This window comes from Balaenoptera physalus (genome assembly GCF_965194825.1).
Source record: "Balaenoptera physalus genome assembly, chromosome: 6".
In the NCBI taxonomy this organism is placed as follows: Eukaryota; Metazoa; Chordata; class Mammalia; order Artiodactyla; family Balaenopteridae; genus Balaenoptera; species Balaenoptera physalus.
In genome coordinates this window covers 129,006,215-129,024,517 of record NC_138885.1, presented here as the reverse complement: position 1 = coordinate 129,024,517, position 18,303 = coordinate 129,006,215, and the positions used below count along the sequence as shown (strand labels likewise).

Sequence of the window (18,303 nt, the reverse complement as noted above, 5' to 3'; positions counted from 1 at the left end):
CCGATGATTTAACCTTCCACAAATACAGTTCCCTCAACTGTGGGAAGGGAGAACTACCTCCTTAAAGAGTTATGACAATCAAATTAAATTACAAATATTAAAGGATTGTATAAACAGATAACACCACATTTACTTCTCTAAATCTATTACAACACGGAAAAAATCAGTTAATCTAATTTTGTTGAGTTTTGCAAGGAGTATTTACTAAAAAAATAATAGTGATATTGTGTATTAAAAGCATCATATTTTCCTTCAATTGGTAGAACAATCCAAAGCCCACAATTCAGAAAGCGAGTGTGCTGTAGCAAAAAGTGGGCTGAGCCTGATGTCTTAAGATTGAGCCTCCAGGGAACTATTACCTGCATAATCTTTGTTGGGACGTCGTGATTGATATTGTTCAAGACACAAGCAGATCCAAATTCTGTCTGAATGGCATAGAAGCTCAGAGGTTCAGAAAGTTAGTTTTCTTCCAAAGGAAACCCGCAAACCTAAGACTCAGGTCTTAGAGTGAGTCCAGGGGAAACAAAAACCAGAACCTGGCTTCCAAGGAGAGGAGCCAGTGGATGAGAGAAGTTGGGAGATATAGAGCCTTTGCCCCAAAGCCCAGGGCAGCTTCTTTGTGGGAGCTGCACTAAGCTTACTTCTGTAACTTTGAGGGAGAAGAGAGAGTTAACCCTCTTCCAAGTCAAGCCCTAAAGATCAGCCTCATTGTGGGTGCCTTTGTTTAAGAGTCAACTCAGCAACACAGCTTCCAGGAAACCTTGAGATGAATCCCTGCAATCTCGTCTTAATTGTTTATTTGACGCTTTCCTCTTGAGTAAAGAGCAGTGAGTTTTATTACTGTATCTCCAGTGGGTCCTGGCACATGGTAGACCTCACTAAAATTTGAGGTCTGAAATGAATGGATGGTCTCGGTGAGGGGTTGGCATAGGATGTCTTGACCTGCCTGAGAAGTAGATTCATCCCAGGGCACCAGCTTTGTAAGTGGTACCAACCTGCCGGAATATTTGGAGTATCTTGAAATCATTGGATGAGAGGTTAGAGGATGTAAAAAGGAGAGGAGAATAGACAATTCATTTGTTTCTCAAAAGTCTTTCTGAAGGGGCTTAGTTCACCAGGAAAGGGCAGAGTCCATAGCTGTGTACGGGGCTGTGTTGGGAGACCCAAGAAATCAGATTCCCTCCACACTCCCCTACCCGGGAGGAATCTCTGGCTAAGGTCCTTTTGCATTCAAGAGGAAGAATGTTTTATCTCAGCCCTGGAATAGTTACGATAGGTTCTTCTGGGCTTCCTGCTGATATAGCCCACTGAAAAGATACTTAACTGAATACTCTTGGAAGGAAAGAATAAACTTGAAAGCATTTACAAACCTGGTTCTTATTCGGTACTGATTTTTATCAAAAATATGTACTGCAGAATTCCTAACCAACAAGCTCCTGCATGCACCAGTGACTGCAGATAAAACCATTGATGTTAATACAGTGCCTTCCCAAATATCTGAGAACATTCCTGTCTAAACGTTTATTCAGCTTTGACCTGTGGCTTCTACAGCATGGTTCTCCAGAGGCCCTGGCTGGATCTCTGGCTGGTTGGCCCTTTTGCCCCTTTTCCTGGAGACCCTGGAAAGGCATTGACAAAAACTGAGTCCTTTTGCAATTCCCCTCTTTCTAGTTTTGAGCATCAGCCTATAGCTAACGTGCATTTCATGGCCTGTCTCCCTGCCACTAGCCTGGAGGTGACATTGGATCAGAATGACTGCAGCTGAGCAGCTGCACAGGATGAATCCTGACTGGGTCATCTGTGACGCTCCCTAGTGACCCAGGAAGTGTCTGGTGATCCTGACGTCAGCAGTCGGCTGGTGCTGGTGCGGGCTTGAGAAGGAGCCCCCTCTTGTCCTAAGAGTAATCTGCTCCACAGCTGCCCTGCTTACACTCAGGCCGGAAAGACTTTGTGACAGACTGTCAGGAGTGAAGCCACAACTCTCTAAGTTCTGCATCTGAGATCACACTTCGGTTGCTGATTGCTTACTACTCTACTAGCTATAAGTGCCCGATCACAGAAAACAAACAAAAAAAAAAGAGAGCTGGGAAAGGACAAAGTCGCTTTTTCTCAAACAGCATCTCCCGATGTGGGCCTTTTTAAAGCTCACATCCACCTGCCGTTCTTCGAGGTATTGCTTAGCTGTTGACTTCCAGGGGAATATGAACTAGAAGAATGTACATACTTTGACCTCCCTCATAACTGGTTTCAGTTTCTTTTGTTTCTTTAGTAAAATAAGGTGCACAAGACTGGTCACCAACTATGATGTTTGAGCTGTCAGGGACGTTGATACCACAGCTGCACAACTGCTGTTAGTGCTTCCACGATGGTTAACACAGCCAGACACGATGCTAAATCCTTTGGAGAGAGACTGTGGGTGATCCTTGTAGGCTTCATCAATGGCCTGTGAAACATTTTAGACTTTGTGGGCCATATGGCCTCTGGGTCTTTGTGACCAGCTCTGCCTTTGTCGTGCGAAAGCACCAGAGGCATTATGAATGGGCACAAACTGTGTTCCAATAATTCTTTAAAAAACAAGCAACAGGCTCTTACTAGCTTGCAGACTGTAGTTTGCTAATCCAAGGTCTACATTTTAATTTTCTCTAGCTTCCAGTTTTTTCTTTTTAAGCAATTAAGATGTCCCTTTAGGGTAAGGAAAAACAGTGCATTGTTTAAAAAAAGAACAGTTGCCTAAAAACTCCTGCCATAACATAGGCAAGCTCTGACATTGGTTTAGTACCTGAGAGTTTAAAATGGAATTCTATAGGTATTAGCTTTATTCCTTAACATCCACCCAATTCTGAGACACTAAGGAAATATAAAAAGCTGTTGGCGTTGGAAATTTAAGTATGAAAGCACGTTTGTTTTGCACGAACTCTGAGCTCACTACTCTGATAGGTGTGGGAGACTGAAGGAGAGTCTTACTTCATTTTACATCTTAGCTTCCATATAGTAGATGCTGCACTTTGGGTGGAGATTTCTGTGTCTCACCTAAGGAATTTGGAGGCTTCTCAGGAGCTGGTTAGGTCATAGTGCAAGGAGTCCAGCTCCAGTTGTGCTGGGGGCGTTAGTCGTGCTTTACCCACGTTACCCTTGTACCGGTGTTATACTTTGCGATCCAGGCTGAGTTTCCCTTGCAGACGCAAAGCAATGCTTATTGTCCTTCAGTTGACCATGTGTGTGTACAGTGGACACGTGGCAGCTCTTGAGTGCCTTCAGCTCTTGCTTTGTTATGCGCAGTGGATCTGGAACGCTCATCCTCAAACCTGCCTTGTCAATATCCAGCTGCACGACAGCAATGTAAGATCACGGCCCTTTGAACTACAGCTTGTGGATGGATTGCGTAACATGGAGGCATTTAACTTTCTAGATTTGGAGGAAACAGATTTTTCTTCAAACTGGAATCACATAAAAAATAAAATGGGTATTGTAAACCTGTATTCAACTTATTACGTTGCTTGGATTTTTCCTGTTGGCCAACCAATTGATTCATAGGCTGCATAGGATTCGATGACACTCCCATTGGAGTTCCTGCAGGAAACCGTCCCATGGCTACCATGTTCGGATACAGAGAGCTTTACACTGGGATTTCCTGATTTTTAAAATTAATTAAATTAATATTATCGGTGGTATATTGTTACCAGTGTATCTAGCTATTTTATGAGAAATAGGTTGTCAAAATGCTTGCTCCTTAAAGTAGCCTCCGAAATCTTCAGACTTGGGAGAAAGTGTTGAGCCAGTTGGCTTTTATATTGTTGCCCTTTTCCTCTTCTCAGATTGTGCAGACCTCAGTCAGTTTAGATAAACAAACCTCAGGCTCGAGTCCAACCCAGATTTATGCCCACACAACTCCGGACCTTCAGTGAGGCTAACACGTTAGACATAATTTTATTGAAGACTTTTTACTAGTGCCGCAAGAGCTGTGGTTTCTTGGTGGCAGAATGCTTTAACTCTTTATCTTTGCACTTTGCCTGGTGCCTGTCTGGCATGATTTGTGCCTTTGCAACTCCGGAAGGCCAGTAAATCTTGAGTGAATTGGAATACAAGATTGATGAATGTTTAAAAATAAAAGATCATATGAAGAAGGCAACGTTTTCTCACTTCCCACTTGATTCTACTTCTCATCTCTGTATGTGAGAAGACAGACTTTCCAAGATATAAAAAGAAGAGATAGGAAAGGTGGGGAGATGGGATTAAAGCCATGGGAAATAAGCCCGGAGAAGTCCTTGGGGGCCCATCCTGGCAATCCTTTTAAAATTTGAGATTCTTTTAAAATTTCTTTTTTAATAGGCTCCATTGGACTTGAAACAGTTAAAAAATGTTGTTTATAAAAGGGAGGAGGGGTGGCAGGACTAATGGGGAAGATTGTTGATATTATATTGCACTCCAGGGGCCTTTAGGGAAGGTGAGGTCTTGAAAGGGAAGAGACCACCCAGAAGTTGAATTGGCTTTATTTTAATAATCGCCATTTTAACACTGGTTTGGCGGGAAGTCCTGAAATTGGATTTTGACACTCCTGGCTTCTGCGCTTCAGTCCTGCTGTCAACGGGTTTTTGATATATACAAGTCTGTTGGGAAAATGGCTTTATGCTCAGAGAAGAAAGAATGGCCTGTGTGTACATGGGGGTTGGGGAGTGATAGGTGGGTGGGATCGGATGGGGGGTGCCCACACAGATTGTGGGCTAACACCTTGTTATTTGAAGTCATTTCCTCTCTCTGCCTTTCTCCTTGTCTTGGGACCTCAGCTGGCCTCTGAGCCCTCACAGCCCTCCTGCAAGTCCCAGGGGAGAGGTTGTGCACAGTCCAGAGAAGCCCAGCCTGCCACTCTGCATTCCGGGCACAGAGTGGGTGTAAAATAAACTTGCCTGTCCCAATGGCTCTGGGTCTGAGAAGAAGACAAATCGATACATGTTCTCTGGAAACCTGTTGTAGAGCCGTCACGCCTGACTGCTCTTCCAAGATTTAACCTACAAGCTTCGCTATTAATTTGGACTCTATGTTCTGTGAAATCCAATTTTTGCCCTCCCACACCAAAGGCTAATATTTATACTCATTCAATGTTAATATCAAGAAGTCTTAAATTTCTGTACTTGCTAGAGAGGATATTTGAGAGTATTTTTATAGTTCCATTCGATTCTTGAAGCTAAGGTATTGTCACCAATTACCTTTAACAGGACTTGAGAGCCAACAGTTCTCTAACCAGAGTCCTCCCTCCCTGTGATTTCAGGTTTGGAAAGAAATCCCGGCCTGCGATGTATGATGTGACCCCCATCGCCTATGAGGATTACAGCCCCGATGACAAGCCCTTGGTCACACTGATTAAAACAAAAGATTTGTAATCTTTTGGGGGATTATTTTTCAAAAAGATGGGCTACTACATTCATTTAAATATTTTTAAGAAAATGAAAAGCTTAAGAAATTTAAAACGTTAGCTGCTCAAGAGTTTCCGGTAGAATATTTAAGAACTAATTTTCTGCAGCTTTTGGTTTGCAAAAAATATTTTAAAAACGGAATTTGTGAAATCCATAAACTACGTTTTAATGTACTTTCAGCTGTCTAAACTATATGCTTCGACTAGTGTGTGCACTTTCCATGGTAGATATTATTACGAAACCCAGATTGTTTTCTGCCGTTGTTACAGAATAAGTCTAAGCGGGGACAAGTTTGTATTTGACGTGTGAGTGTTGGCTTTTTGAGTAGAGTTAGGAAACACATGTAGAGTATGAACCATAATACAGTATACCCATTACTTAAAAAGAAGTCTGAAGTGTTTGTCCTGTGAAAAAGAAACTAGTTAAATTTATTATTCCTAACCCATATGAAATTAGCCTTTGCCTTACTCTGTGCATGGGTAAGTAACTTATTTCTGCACTGTTTTGTTGAACGTTGCGGAAACCGGAAACATTCGCTTGAGTCTCTTTTTGTCATTTTCGTAACATTTGTCAGGCTAGGCTTTGAAAACATACATGATGACAGGGCCTAGTGAGGCAAATTATGATCAAATTGAAGCTGTATTTTCCTTTACAAGTCAAGGTTTTTATAGTTGTTTCTTGCTAAGGGGTAGTAAATGTAAGAGCGTACCAGTTCCTTCAGTAGTGAGTATTTCTCATAGTGCATCTTTATTTATATCCAGAACATTTTTGTGGCTGTATTTGATTGATATGTGCTTCTTCTGATTCTTGCTAATTTCAAAGCGTATTGAATAAATGTTACCAAGTCAAGGATGCACTTGTCTCTCTTTTTTTTTTTTAATTATGTAAAACGTTTGGGTTTGATACTGATTATCAAACAAACAATCCTACTGTCTTTTACATTTTAAATGTTCCAAGGAGTACATTTTGGTGGCTGCCGGAGCCGTTCCCTGTGCCTCCTGGGAGCCCTCCTGACCTCCCAATCGTCAGGGAACCATCCACACTGTCTTGTAAACATGAAAGGTGGAAAAAATAACAAGAATTCGCATCTTAACTCTTGCATCAGAATTTGCCAGTGAAATGCAGCACATAGAACTATTGAGGTACATTGAAATCGAGAAACGCTTCTAGACGTGATGTGCAGAGAACGTACAGCTTCGAGGAACATATACATTGTTCTCCTATGGGGGCCAAATGAAATTGCCTTAGCAAACAGCACGTAGGTCCTTAGAAACTGGAAGGCAGCTTACAGCCAGCCTATATTCAATTCCGTTTTGCATCCAAATGCTGCCCCAAAGTCCCGGAGTCTTTTTAAAAAAACCTACTTTATCTTCACATGGGAACGTTTGGTAAGACCAAGAGAAGCCCTGAAACCAGGTGCAAGGGAGGGGTTTAGGCAAAAAGAAGTATTTAAGATGCTTTTCCTTCCTTCTCTTCCCTTAAAACATCTGTCCCCAATCCTACAAGCGACATAGCAATACACCCACACTCTGATTATTAAATGATGCAGTGCAATATGGTAATGTTTTTAGTTTGTTTAAGTGTTAGGAAGTGAAGTAAGAACAAAATATGAGTGGGGCTGGTTGAGCATCCATGGGAACACATGCGAGCCTTCCATCTTCTGTGGGAAGACTTGGTTGTGCAGTGCTCAGAGACCTCCCTCCACAAGAGACGGCCTGGAAACCACGAAAGTTCAACTCCACCTTCCTGTTGATTCCTCCACATGCCCAAGGGCAATGTCAGTCGTGCCGGGACCTTCATTTGGAAGCTGCTTCCATCACACCCTCTCAAATAATTTTCAGTCTTCCAAATTTTTAGATTCATTAGACGTGATACCCCTTTATTGGTCTTTTATCAGTTATAATTTGTCTTTTTAAAGCAATTTAATGGAACCCACTCATTCAGGTTGAGAGCTGACTCATCTGCCTTCTGATGGTCTGAGGCAAACCCCAAACCCATTTGAAGACCTTCGCTTATTCATTTGGACATTCAATAATAATACCTCTCACTGTGCACTTGTTCTGTGTTAGGCAGATGGTGAGCAGCAAGGATCTCACAAAAAGATTCTCGCTCCGGGGTTCACAGCTTGTTTTGAACTAGACCTTCATCTAATAATCAAACAAGTACAGAATTACACTTTGTAGAGCCCCGTGAAAGGAAAGGTAAACACTGCCATTCAGCAGCTTATTTGTAGCAGAGTGGATTGGAATCTTGCTTCAACCATTTACTTGCTAACAACTTTGGACACCTAACTCTCTGAGCCTACACGTCGTAATTTGGAAAATGGGGATAAGGATAGGACCTCCCTTGGAGGGTCATTGTGAGAATTAAATACCAGAATGTATGTAAATCACTCAGCCCACCTCCAGCATGCATTAAGCATTCAGCAGGTTAGCTATTACTGCTGTTGCTTTTGTTCTTATTTTAGATACAGACCATACCGCAAAGGAGGTTAATAAGCTTAATATCTGTGATCTGCAGTTAGTGCACTGAGGATGGTGGAGGCGTTACGGGAAAGTTTGGAGTACAGCTGCGAATGTGTCAAACGCTCTGCCATCTTAAGTTGTTACTTCGCTGTATTTGTGAAAAAAGCATTTAATAAGCACGAGTAAACCACCACCCAGGACTTGTTGAACTGGTGACAGTCTCACAACTTAGCAGAGCTGGAATTTTCCCTGTTCTACTGTGAGGGTTCTCACAAGGCAGGGCAACTGTAGGTAACAACAGGGCTCCTCGCCCCCTAGAAATGGTCCAGCAGTGTCGCCAACTCATTTTGTGGTTTTTTTTTCAGAGCTCTTTATTCTTGCAAGGAAATGGCATACCCGGATAAATCATTTCCAAGTGGTTTAAATTTAATTTCCAAGAGCCGGTTTCTTTGACATTTGTACCCAGGTCTCTACTTAGTAACGTCAGGCTGGCCGTGGATCACCAACTGTGCCCCTACTCTAATGGCCTTCTGCTTCTTCATTTCATGGGACTATAATTTTTTGAACCATTTGGCCTGGCTGTGATTTTCTCCAAGAACTGAAGGGTGGCTGGGAGTCTGGATCGATTCTGTTTCCAAACAATGTTGTTGGTCAAGTTAAAAAAAAAAAAAAAAAAACGCTTGAAAACCTTTTCAGGTGCAAATAAGTTTAAGTCACAGTTTTACTGTTAAAGGACTTTGCAGTTGACTTCTTGGGGCAAACAGAAAAACCGTAAGAAAGATGTACATTAAATAATTATGAAATTGTAAGTAACCACTCACAATCACCCTGGGAGACACTGTGGATGTGCCCACAACTGCCATTTCTCTACCCCTCTTTCAACCCACCGTGGGGTGGAAATGCCAGGTATCTGCTACCCCAGCTTCCTTTGCTTTTAGGGTGAGCGTGTGACTCAGTGTTGGTCGGTGGGACCTTCAAGGAAGTCTCCTTGGACTTCCTAAAACGGCTTTCCTCCCTGATAAGAGAGAGAAGACAGAGTACAGACTTCTTGTTGCCCGTTACTCTTGCTTTTGTGTGCTTTTATGTAAGGACCAGAGGCTTGAAATGACTGCACACCTCCCTCATCCATGAGGGATGCTGTGCAATTCTGAGGATGTCAGAGGAGAAGGGAGAGAGCTGGTGCTTAGTGATGAAATTGAGCTTTTTATTGGGGGGGGTGGTTAAAATAGTACTTTATTTTTTTCCCAGTGTTATTGAGGTGTAATTGACAAATACAAGTTGCAAGATATTTAGTGCACAATGTAATGATTTGATACACGTATACATTGTGAAAGGATTCCCTGCATCAAGTTAATTAACACATCCCTATTTACCTTTTTTCTGTGTGTGTGAGAACATTTAAGTTCTACTCTTAGCAGATTTCAATTATACAATGCAGTGTTATCAACCGTAGTCACCATATCATACATTAGATCCTCAGACCTTATTCATCTTACGGCTGAAAGTTTGTTCAGCCTTTTACCAGCCTCTCTCCATTCCCACCCCATCTCCCCATCCACCAGCCCATGGCAACCAATTTTCTACTCTCTGTTTCTATGAGTTTGAATTTTTGTAAGAGTCCACATATAAGTAATACCATGAGGCATTTGTTTTTCTCTGTCTGGTTTGTTCCACTTAAGATAATCCCCTCCAGACTCATCCATGTTGTTGCAAATGACAGGATTTTCTTCTATTTTAAGACAGTAATATTCCACATCTTCTTTATTTGTTCATCTATCGATGGACACTTAGGTTGTTTCCATAACTTGGCTATCGTGAATTATGCTGCAATGAACATGGGAGTACAGATAATCTTTTCGAGATAATGATTTTGTTTCCTTTGGATATATACGCAGAAGTGGGATTGCTGGACCATATGGTAGTTCTACTTCTAATTTCTTGAGGAAGCACCATACTGTTTTCCACGGTGGTTGTATCAGTTTACATTCCCACCAACAAGTGTACAAGGATTCCCTTGTATAAGGATTTCTTTGCCAGCATTTTTTATTCTTGTCCTTTTGATACTAGATATCCTAAGAGTTGTGAGGTGCTATCTCATTGTAGTTTTGATTTGCATTGCATTTCTGTGATGGTCAGCGCCACTAGCCATATATGGTTAATTAAATTTAAACTTTGATTAGAGTTAAGTGAAATAAAAAATTCAGCTCCTCACTTGCACTAGCCACATTGCAAGTGCTCAGTAGCCACGTGCACTGAGTGTCTGCCATGTAGGACGGCCCCGTCAGTGATCATGTTCATCATCGCAGAATGTTCTAATGGACAGTTTAAGCCATTTAAAATTGGGGACTCTAGTCCTTGCAGCCAAAAGCAATGTAACTGCTTTTGAAATTGTGTTGTGTATGTGCTCATAACTCAATGAGTCATAAGGCAATACTGGATGAATTGTTTTACGAGTCATTCTTTGGAGAGATCAGAGTCAGGGGCTGTGGAAAGAAAGAGGAGAGGGGGCTTGGAAGGTCAGTGAGAGTCCTGGTGTGGACAGCTTGGATGACCAGCCTGTAGAGTCCAGAATTTTCCCAGAGTCCATGAAGAGTCATGAGTGGCTTTGAGCAGGGAAAGGAGAGTCTTCTTATGCTACAACTAGAAAGGGCACAGACTTTGAAATTGTTCATAACAGGGTTCAATGAACTCTGATAAGATTTGAATTACACGTCAACCTCAGTGTCTTCAACTACAAAATAGGAATGAAAGTAGCTAATTTAGAGCAGGGGTTGGTATACTATGGCCCAAAGGCCAGATATGTCCCAAGCTTGTTTTTGTACAGCCTGTGCTCCAGCTAAGAGCGGCTGTGTGTATGTATGTTTTAATGAGATCTTTATTTTAGAATAGGTTTTGATTTATGGGAAAGTTGTGAAGATATTACAGGGAGTTTTCATATACCCCACACCCAGCTGTCCTTATTATTAACATCCTACATTAGTATAGCACGTTTGTAACAACTCATAAACCATTGTTAATATATATTATTATTAAAGTCCATACTTAATTCAGATTTCCTTATTTTTTTACCTAGTGTGCTTTTTCTGTCCCAGGATTCCTGCATTGTATTTAGTCGCTCCGTCTCCTGAGGCAACTTTGGGCTCTGACAATTCCTCAGACTTTCCTTGTTTTTGATGACTTTGACAGTTTTGAGGGGTACTGGCCAAGCACTTCGTACACTGACCCTCTGTAGGGATTTTTCTAATGTTTCTTTTCATGATCAGACTGGGGTTATAGGTTCTGGAGATGAAGACCATGGAGATAAAGTGCCATTTTTATCACATCATACCAAACTATCAGCATGGCTTATCACCACTGATGTGAACTTGATCACCCGGCTGAGATAGTGTTCCTTAGGCTTCTCCACTGCCAGGTAACTCTTTTCTCCCTCCCTCCTGTGCTCTTTGAGTCACTATGTGCAGCCATACTTAAGGAGTTGGGAGTTAGCTCCACCTCTTCAAGCAGGAAGTAGTTACAGAAATTATTTAGAATTTTTCTGTACAAATGTGTCTATTGCTGTCTCATTTATTTATTCAATAAGTTATTTATACCAATATGACCTCATGGATACTTATTATATACTTTGGGGCATAATCTAATACTACTTTAATTATTTTGTTGCTCAAATTGTTGTCTTTGGCCATTGAGAGCTCTTCCAGTTGGCTCCTGTGTCCCTTTGATATTCCCCATAACTGTGTGGATGTGTTAGTATTTCCTTGTTTTCTGGCATGACAAGATGCTTTAGGTTTATCTTAAATAAGTCCTGCCTCAGCCCTGGAATCAGCTACTTCTCCAAAGAGTCTGTTTCTTGGAGAGTGGTTTTTACAGATGACCATTTGAAGTTGATTTGACGACAGCAAACACTAATTTTGAACCACAATTAAGCAAAATGCTCCCTGCTCCAAAAAGATTTCATTCTTCTCTTTAGTAGACATGTATTACAAAAAAAGTTGTACTCAATTTTTATTATATTTTGACTTGAATCAATAACAAATTTGTGCAACTTTGCTTCCTCTCTTGTTATATAATACAAGTATCTACACAGTATGCTTGATTTTACATCTTGAACAGCAAAGCTTAAAATGCTTACTATCTGGACTTTGGCAGATAAAGTTTGCTGACCTCAGCTTTAGAACAGCTTTCTGAGGTGTAAGTGAAGTAACATACTTAACCAGCACGTGCTGGCATATTGTAGGCATATATGTGAGCCTGTATGGTAAATGTGTGTGTCTCCATCCTCACTGGAGATGGTGAACTCTTTCAGAGCAATGACTCTGTCTTATTCAGCTTTACCACCCCACTGCCTGGTGTGCCGCCAGACCTTCAGTAAACCTATATTAAGTGTTTGAATTGATTGAATAGCAAAATGCAGAATGGGTTAAAGAGGGATGGAAGACTGTACATGGGGGAATAATTAAGGTGCTATGGTCTCCTTTCCGAAGAAGAGATACAAATGGCCAATAAGCACATGAGAAGATGCTCAACATTGCTAATCATGAAGGAAATGCAAATCAGAACCACAATGAGCTATCACCTCACACCTGTCAGAATGGCTATCATCAAAAAGACCACACGTAACAAATGTTGGCGAGGATGTGGAGAAAAGGGAACTCTCTTGTTTGCTGTTGGTGGGAATGTGAATTGGGGCAGACACCGTGGAAAACAGTATGGGGGGTTCTCAAAAACTAAAACTAGAACTACCATATGACCCAGCAATTCCACTCCTGGGTATTTATCTGAAAAAAATGAAAGCACTGATCGAAAAGATACATTCACCCTAGTGTTCATTGCAGCATTATTTACAATTGCCAAGATATAGAAGCAAACTAAGTGTCCATCAACAGGTGAATGGATAAAGAATATGTGATATATATATTTACACACACACACACACACACACACACACACACACACACACACAATGGAATACTACTCAGCCATAAAAAATGAAATCATGCTATTTGCAACAACATGGATGGACTCAGAGGGTATTATGCCAAGTGAAATGAGTCAGATGGAGGAAGACAAATACTGTATGATGTAACTTATACGTGAAATCTAAAAAAATAAACTAGTGAATGTAACAACAACAGAAAGGTGCTATGGTCTTAACAATTTGAGGCAAGGGTCCATATTAATATGGCACCAATGGGAATTGGCTAAGGGATTTTAAGCATTTATTTATAAAATCTTTGCAAGATCTCTGTCCTTTGCATCTGTTGACCTAGCTTGGCTATTTGAGGGCCTGGACTGGTCAATAGGCTATATTATTTTTTCAGTTGTTCCAATTTATCCTGGCCCCTTGCAAGCCACCATGCTTTGAGGGGATTTTATAGACTTTATTGAAGGCTTTGAGGGAGCATTGCCAAGAGGGTCATATTGCATGGTGAAAGTGAAAGTGGCCTTCCACTATATGCAGATCCCATTTCCTCTCTTGTTTTTTTCTTTCTCTCCAGAGCCATGAGAAAACTCATCCCTTGCTTTGTTTCATGTGGAGCAATTGCTCCCATCCTCAGGATCCTTAGGAATTCACCTTTTGTCTCAAATGTACACCAAGTATGTTTCCAACCAAATGCTGATCTCTTCTTGAAAGGACCTTCTGATAAAAACTCCCAGGAAAGTTAAATTATCCATATGTCATAACATCTATGTAACTGTTTAGATGCCTCTGCCTGCAGGTAACAGACAACCCAACACACACACACACACACACACACACACACACACAAACTTAAACCATAAGGAAATCTTGTACCTGGTAGTCTGGAAGCAATGCAAGCTTCAGGATCAGCTTGATCTAGATGTTCTGGCTATATTTCTTTGCAGTTCCTTTGGTCTTGTCCTCCTCTGTGTAATGACTTCATCACCAGACTGCTTCTCTCATGATGGCAGAATGGCTCTGATAGTTTCTGTCTTAACATACTCTGCCTGCCCTATATAGATGTGTACCCACTCACCCCATCTCTACTCTGTTTCTTTTTATGTTGCATATTTTCCATCATACTTGACACCATCTGGAATGACACTGAGTTACTTTTTCAGTTCTTTATTTTCTGTTTTTTCCTGCTATGATTTGAAGTCCATGTTGACATAATTGGATAAATCCAATAAATAAATCCAATTGACATAATCTAGACATATTGACAATGTCTAGAACAGTGCTTGACACATAATGGCTGCTTAAGAAACAGTTGTTGAATGAATGAATGCCAGGACATCTAGAGGATGAACTGGAGGTTGACCCAGAGGCTCCCTCTTAGAAGTGAGGGGACTTCCTCCAAAGAATCTCCCAAACATCACTCAGCTCTCATCAGCCCAAATTGGATCTCATGCACACTTTGGAATCGTTCCTCATGGCCGGCTAAGTGGCATACACTCACTGGTGAAGGTCCTGATTCCTGAACCAATCACTGTTGAAGGGCATGGGATTATCATGGAGCTGGGAAAGCCGTCATTACACCCGTGAACACACGGAATATACAGTGAGTGGTGGGATGGGAGAAGCACCTGAACAAAATGGAAGTGCCATTACAATGGGGCAAGGTACGAATGATACTAGGAGGCCACCAAAAATGTCCTCTACATCAACATATAGACAAAGGAGTGACCAGAGTGAGTGGGAAAGATGAAGAAGCATTAGACCGAGAGTTTACAAACCTGGATCCTTATCTTAACTCTTTCTCTAACAAGCTGATAGAACTGGGCGAGTCATTTCACCTCTCCAGGACTGTGCTTTGTCATTTTTGATATTGAGAAGTTGGACCAGTTTCAGAGGTTATGGCTTGACTTTCATACTTGTTATTTGATCCACAGATATGTTTTTATTTGTCCTATACTATGTGTGTAAACCAAAATTTAAAAATAATGAGAGTCTCTCTCCGTCTCTCTCTCTCTCTCTCTCTCTCTCTCTCTCTCTCACACACACACACACACACATATTACCACAAGGCAGCAAGTGACTGAAACTGAAATGAAGCTGCCCCTTTAAGATAGATGCACACAATCCCCACCACTCTCTATTGTCTCCCTGGTACTAAAAATGAATGTAAGTTACCACTTACAATCTTATTTGTCCAGCTATGTTTGTTTAGTTTTTGCTTTATTTTCTTTTTGTGGATGAACATTTTTCTGTAGCTATGCCTTCAAAGTAGGTAACCGAGCATTATATTAAGTGGGCTGTGTGTTTCAAGGAAAATGAGAGCATAGTTCCTTCTGGAAGTGAAGGCTATTTGTAGTGTTTGATATGCAAAAATCCTGCCTATTTGACTTAGTTACATTATTTTCCGGGCCCCTGGGGATATTTGTGTTGGGAGCCCACGACTAGATCAGTGATTTTAAAAGCTGTTTTTTAAAAAAGGTATTCTTGTCTTCCAATGAAATATTACTTGGAAGTGTGATATATAAATCAGATTAAAATAAGCAAGATGATCTGATTGAACTTGGTTGAGGGGCCCTGGTGCCCAGCCCCTTTGGCCCCATGTGCTCACTACCCCCCACCCCAGTGGTCTCTGAGAGGATAGGAAGACCCGTAAGCATCCCATAGAAGGCAGTCTGTCTAGCTTAATCCACCTCCAAGACTCTTCATCTCCCCATCCTTTGATCCACGCATCTATCCAAGAGGTGTTAATGTATGAGCACGTATGAGGCTGGTGCTGGGAACTAAGTGAGTCAGATGTAATTATTAGCTGTATACCACAGAGGCATAATACTTGCCCCATGGATTTTTTTTTTTATTGAAGTAGAGTTGATTTACAATGTTGTGTTTGTTTCAGGTGTACAGCAAAGTGATTCAGTTATACATTCATATACATCTATTTTTTTTTCAGATTCTTTTCCCTTATAGGTTATTACAAAATACTGAGTATATTTCCCTGTGCTATACAGTAGGTCCCTGCTGGTTATCTGTTATAGATATAGCAGTGTGTATATGTTAATCCCAGAGTCCTAATTTATCCCTCCCCACCCCTTTCCCCCTTGGTAACCATAAGTTTGTTTTTTTTGTTTGTTTGTGGGTCTATTTCTGTTTTGTATATAAGTCCACTTGTGTCATTTTTTTTAGATTCCACATATAAGCAATATCATATATTTGTCTTTCTCTGTCTGACTTCCTTCACTTAGTATGATAATCTCTGAGTCCATCCATGTTGTTGCAAATAGCATTATTTCATTCTTTTTTATGGCTGAGTAATATTCCACTGTATAAATATATCACCTCTTCTTTATCCATTCATCTGTTGATGGACATTTAGGTTGCTTCCCTTTATTGGCTATTGTAAATAATTCTACAATGAACACTAGAGTGCATGTATCTTTTTGAATTAGAATTTTCTTCAGATATATGCCTGCCCCATGGATGTTAAAGGCTAGAAGGAAGACGGAGATTTGAAATACATTATTTCATCAGGTTCCAATACCAGGATGTTATGGGAGCTCCTAGCAGGGAGAACCTGGTAAATTTCTATAGAAGTCAGGGAAGGCTCCTTGATATGTAACATCTAAATCAGCATCTGGAGGATGGTTAAGAATTACCCAGGTAAAGGGAAGATATGTGAAGTCTCAATGAATGAGAGTAGGTACTTCTGAAGAACTAAAAAAAACTGTCAGGCTAGAGCATCAACATGCAAGGTCAGGATAAGCATGCATTACTCTATGACCCAGCAATTTTACTCCTAGGTAAATGCTCAAGAGCAGCAAAAGCATGAGCTGAAAAAAGTCTTGTGGAAGAATGTTTATACCAACTTTATTCACGATAGTCTCCAATACAGTAGAATACCACTAAAAAAATAAAAAGGAAAGAACTACTGAAATATGTAGCAATACATCAGAATCTTATAGGCATAAATGTTGAGCCAAAAAGCCAAACACAGCAGAGGACATAATTCATGATTCTGTTTATGTGAGATTCCAGATCAGGCAAGACCAATGTATGGTGCTAGAAATCTGAACAGCAGCTGCCTCTGGGTACAGAGGATGAGGGGATTGACTGGAAAGGGGCCAGAAGGGCATTTCTGGGATACAGAACTGGTGTACATCTTGATTTAAGTGATAGTAGCAAGAGAGTATACATTTATCAAAGGTCATCAGACTATATACACTTAAGATCTGTGCATTTTTTTATACATAAATTTTTAAAAGTCGATAAATTTTTAAAAACAATAAGGTCACTAAAAAAAAAAGGCAAGAAGGAGAGTGGGTGAATTGAAGATGGAGAGGTGGGCAGAGACCAGAGGACCTCTGGGGTGGGGGGTAGGGTTGTTTTGTGCCAGGACTGGAAGAAAGCGAAGGTCGCGTGTTGGTGGGGGAGGGTGACTGCACTGCGGGCGTTCTAGCAGAAATGAAATCCAGTCAGTGCATCACCAGCCTTGTTTCCTGGATTGCATCAGCAGCTCCATGATTTTGTCATGTAGGTTTTGCTTGGATAAATTTCCATGCTAGTCATTACAGTTTTCTAATCCACAGATTAAAACTTAACCCACAGACACAGTCCCAGACCAATGGAAAACCAGTTGCTGTTATCTTTCTGTTGGCTTATTTGAAAATCTCCAAATTGCTAAAGAGGATGTCCACAAAACTGAAATCCTTTTATTATTAAACTAGCCCATGTGGAAAATACTCCATGGCCAAATTATCTTTTAATAAGGCGATTTCCTACTTTCCCAAGTCAAAAGGCCCCTTAATTTGAAATTCTGATATTGTGGTTTCCTTATATTGGAGCCAAACGACTCTTGCAGTCTTTCAGAAATGTGACTTCCGTGGGGACTTGTAGTTTAACTCATTACAGCGTGATCTTTCTTGCAATGAGGTGGATGTACATCCCTTAAGGACAGAAAGGGTGTAACAAACATCAAAGTGGTCCTTAGATCAAACTGAATTTTAGACATACTACTCAAAACACACACACACACACACACACACACACACACACACAAAGACCCACACACAGACATTCTACGGAGGAGCAGCATTTCAAAACCAATGGCGTAGACTAGGGTTTCTTGAATTCTGTGCTATTTATATTTTGGTCTGGGTTATTCTTTGTTGTGGGCTGCCCTGTGTGTTGTAGGATGTTTAGCAGTGTCTCTGACCTCTACCCACCAGATGCCAGTAGCATCTTCTGCTTGTGACAGCCAAAAATGTCTCCAGATATAGTCAAATAACCCCGGAGGACAAAATCATCCCTGGTTGAGAACTATTGAACTAGGCAATCTCCCATTCCTTTTCATTTCCTCATCTGTCCATTCATTCTCTCACTCCTTCCGTTCGTTCCATCCATTCATGTTACAAATGTTCTCCAAGCACCCATCATGTGTTGTACAGGTAGTGTTCTCACACACCCCCTCCTAACCCACTGGTGTCTCATGATTGGTCTAGGGGTGTGGAGGCAACAA

General features: G+C 41.0%; 1 protein-coding gene across 1 annotated transcript in view; it reads left to right on the top strand.

The window, feature by feature from the left end:
* The window catches only part of DNER (delta/notch like EGF repeat containing), a 326,447-nt gene extending 320,184 nt beyond the window's left edge, over positions 1-6,263 (top strand). The window contains exon 13 of the mRNA XM_082464617.1: positions 5,267-6,263. Within this exon, the coding sequence (XP_082320743.1) occupies positions 5,267-5,378 (112 nt within the window). The 3' untranslated portion in view covers positions 5,379-6,263. The remainder of the gene's footprint in view (positions 1-5,266) is intronic.
* The last annotated feature ends 12,040 nt before the right edge of the window (positions 6,264-18,303 follow it).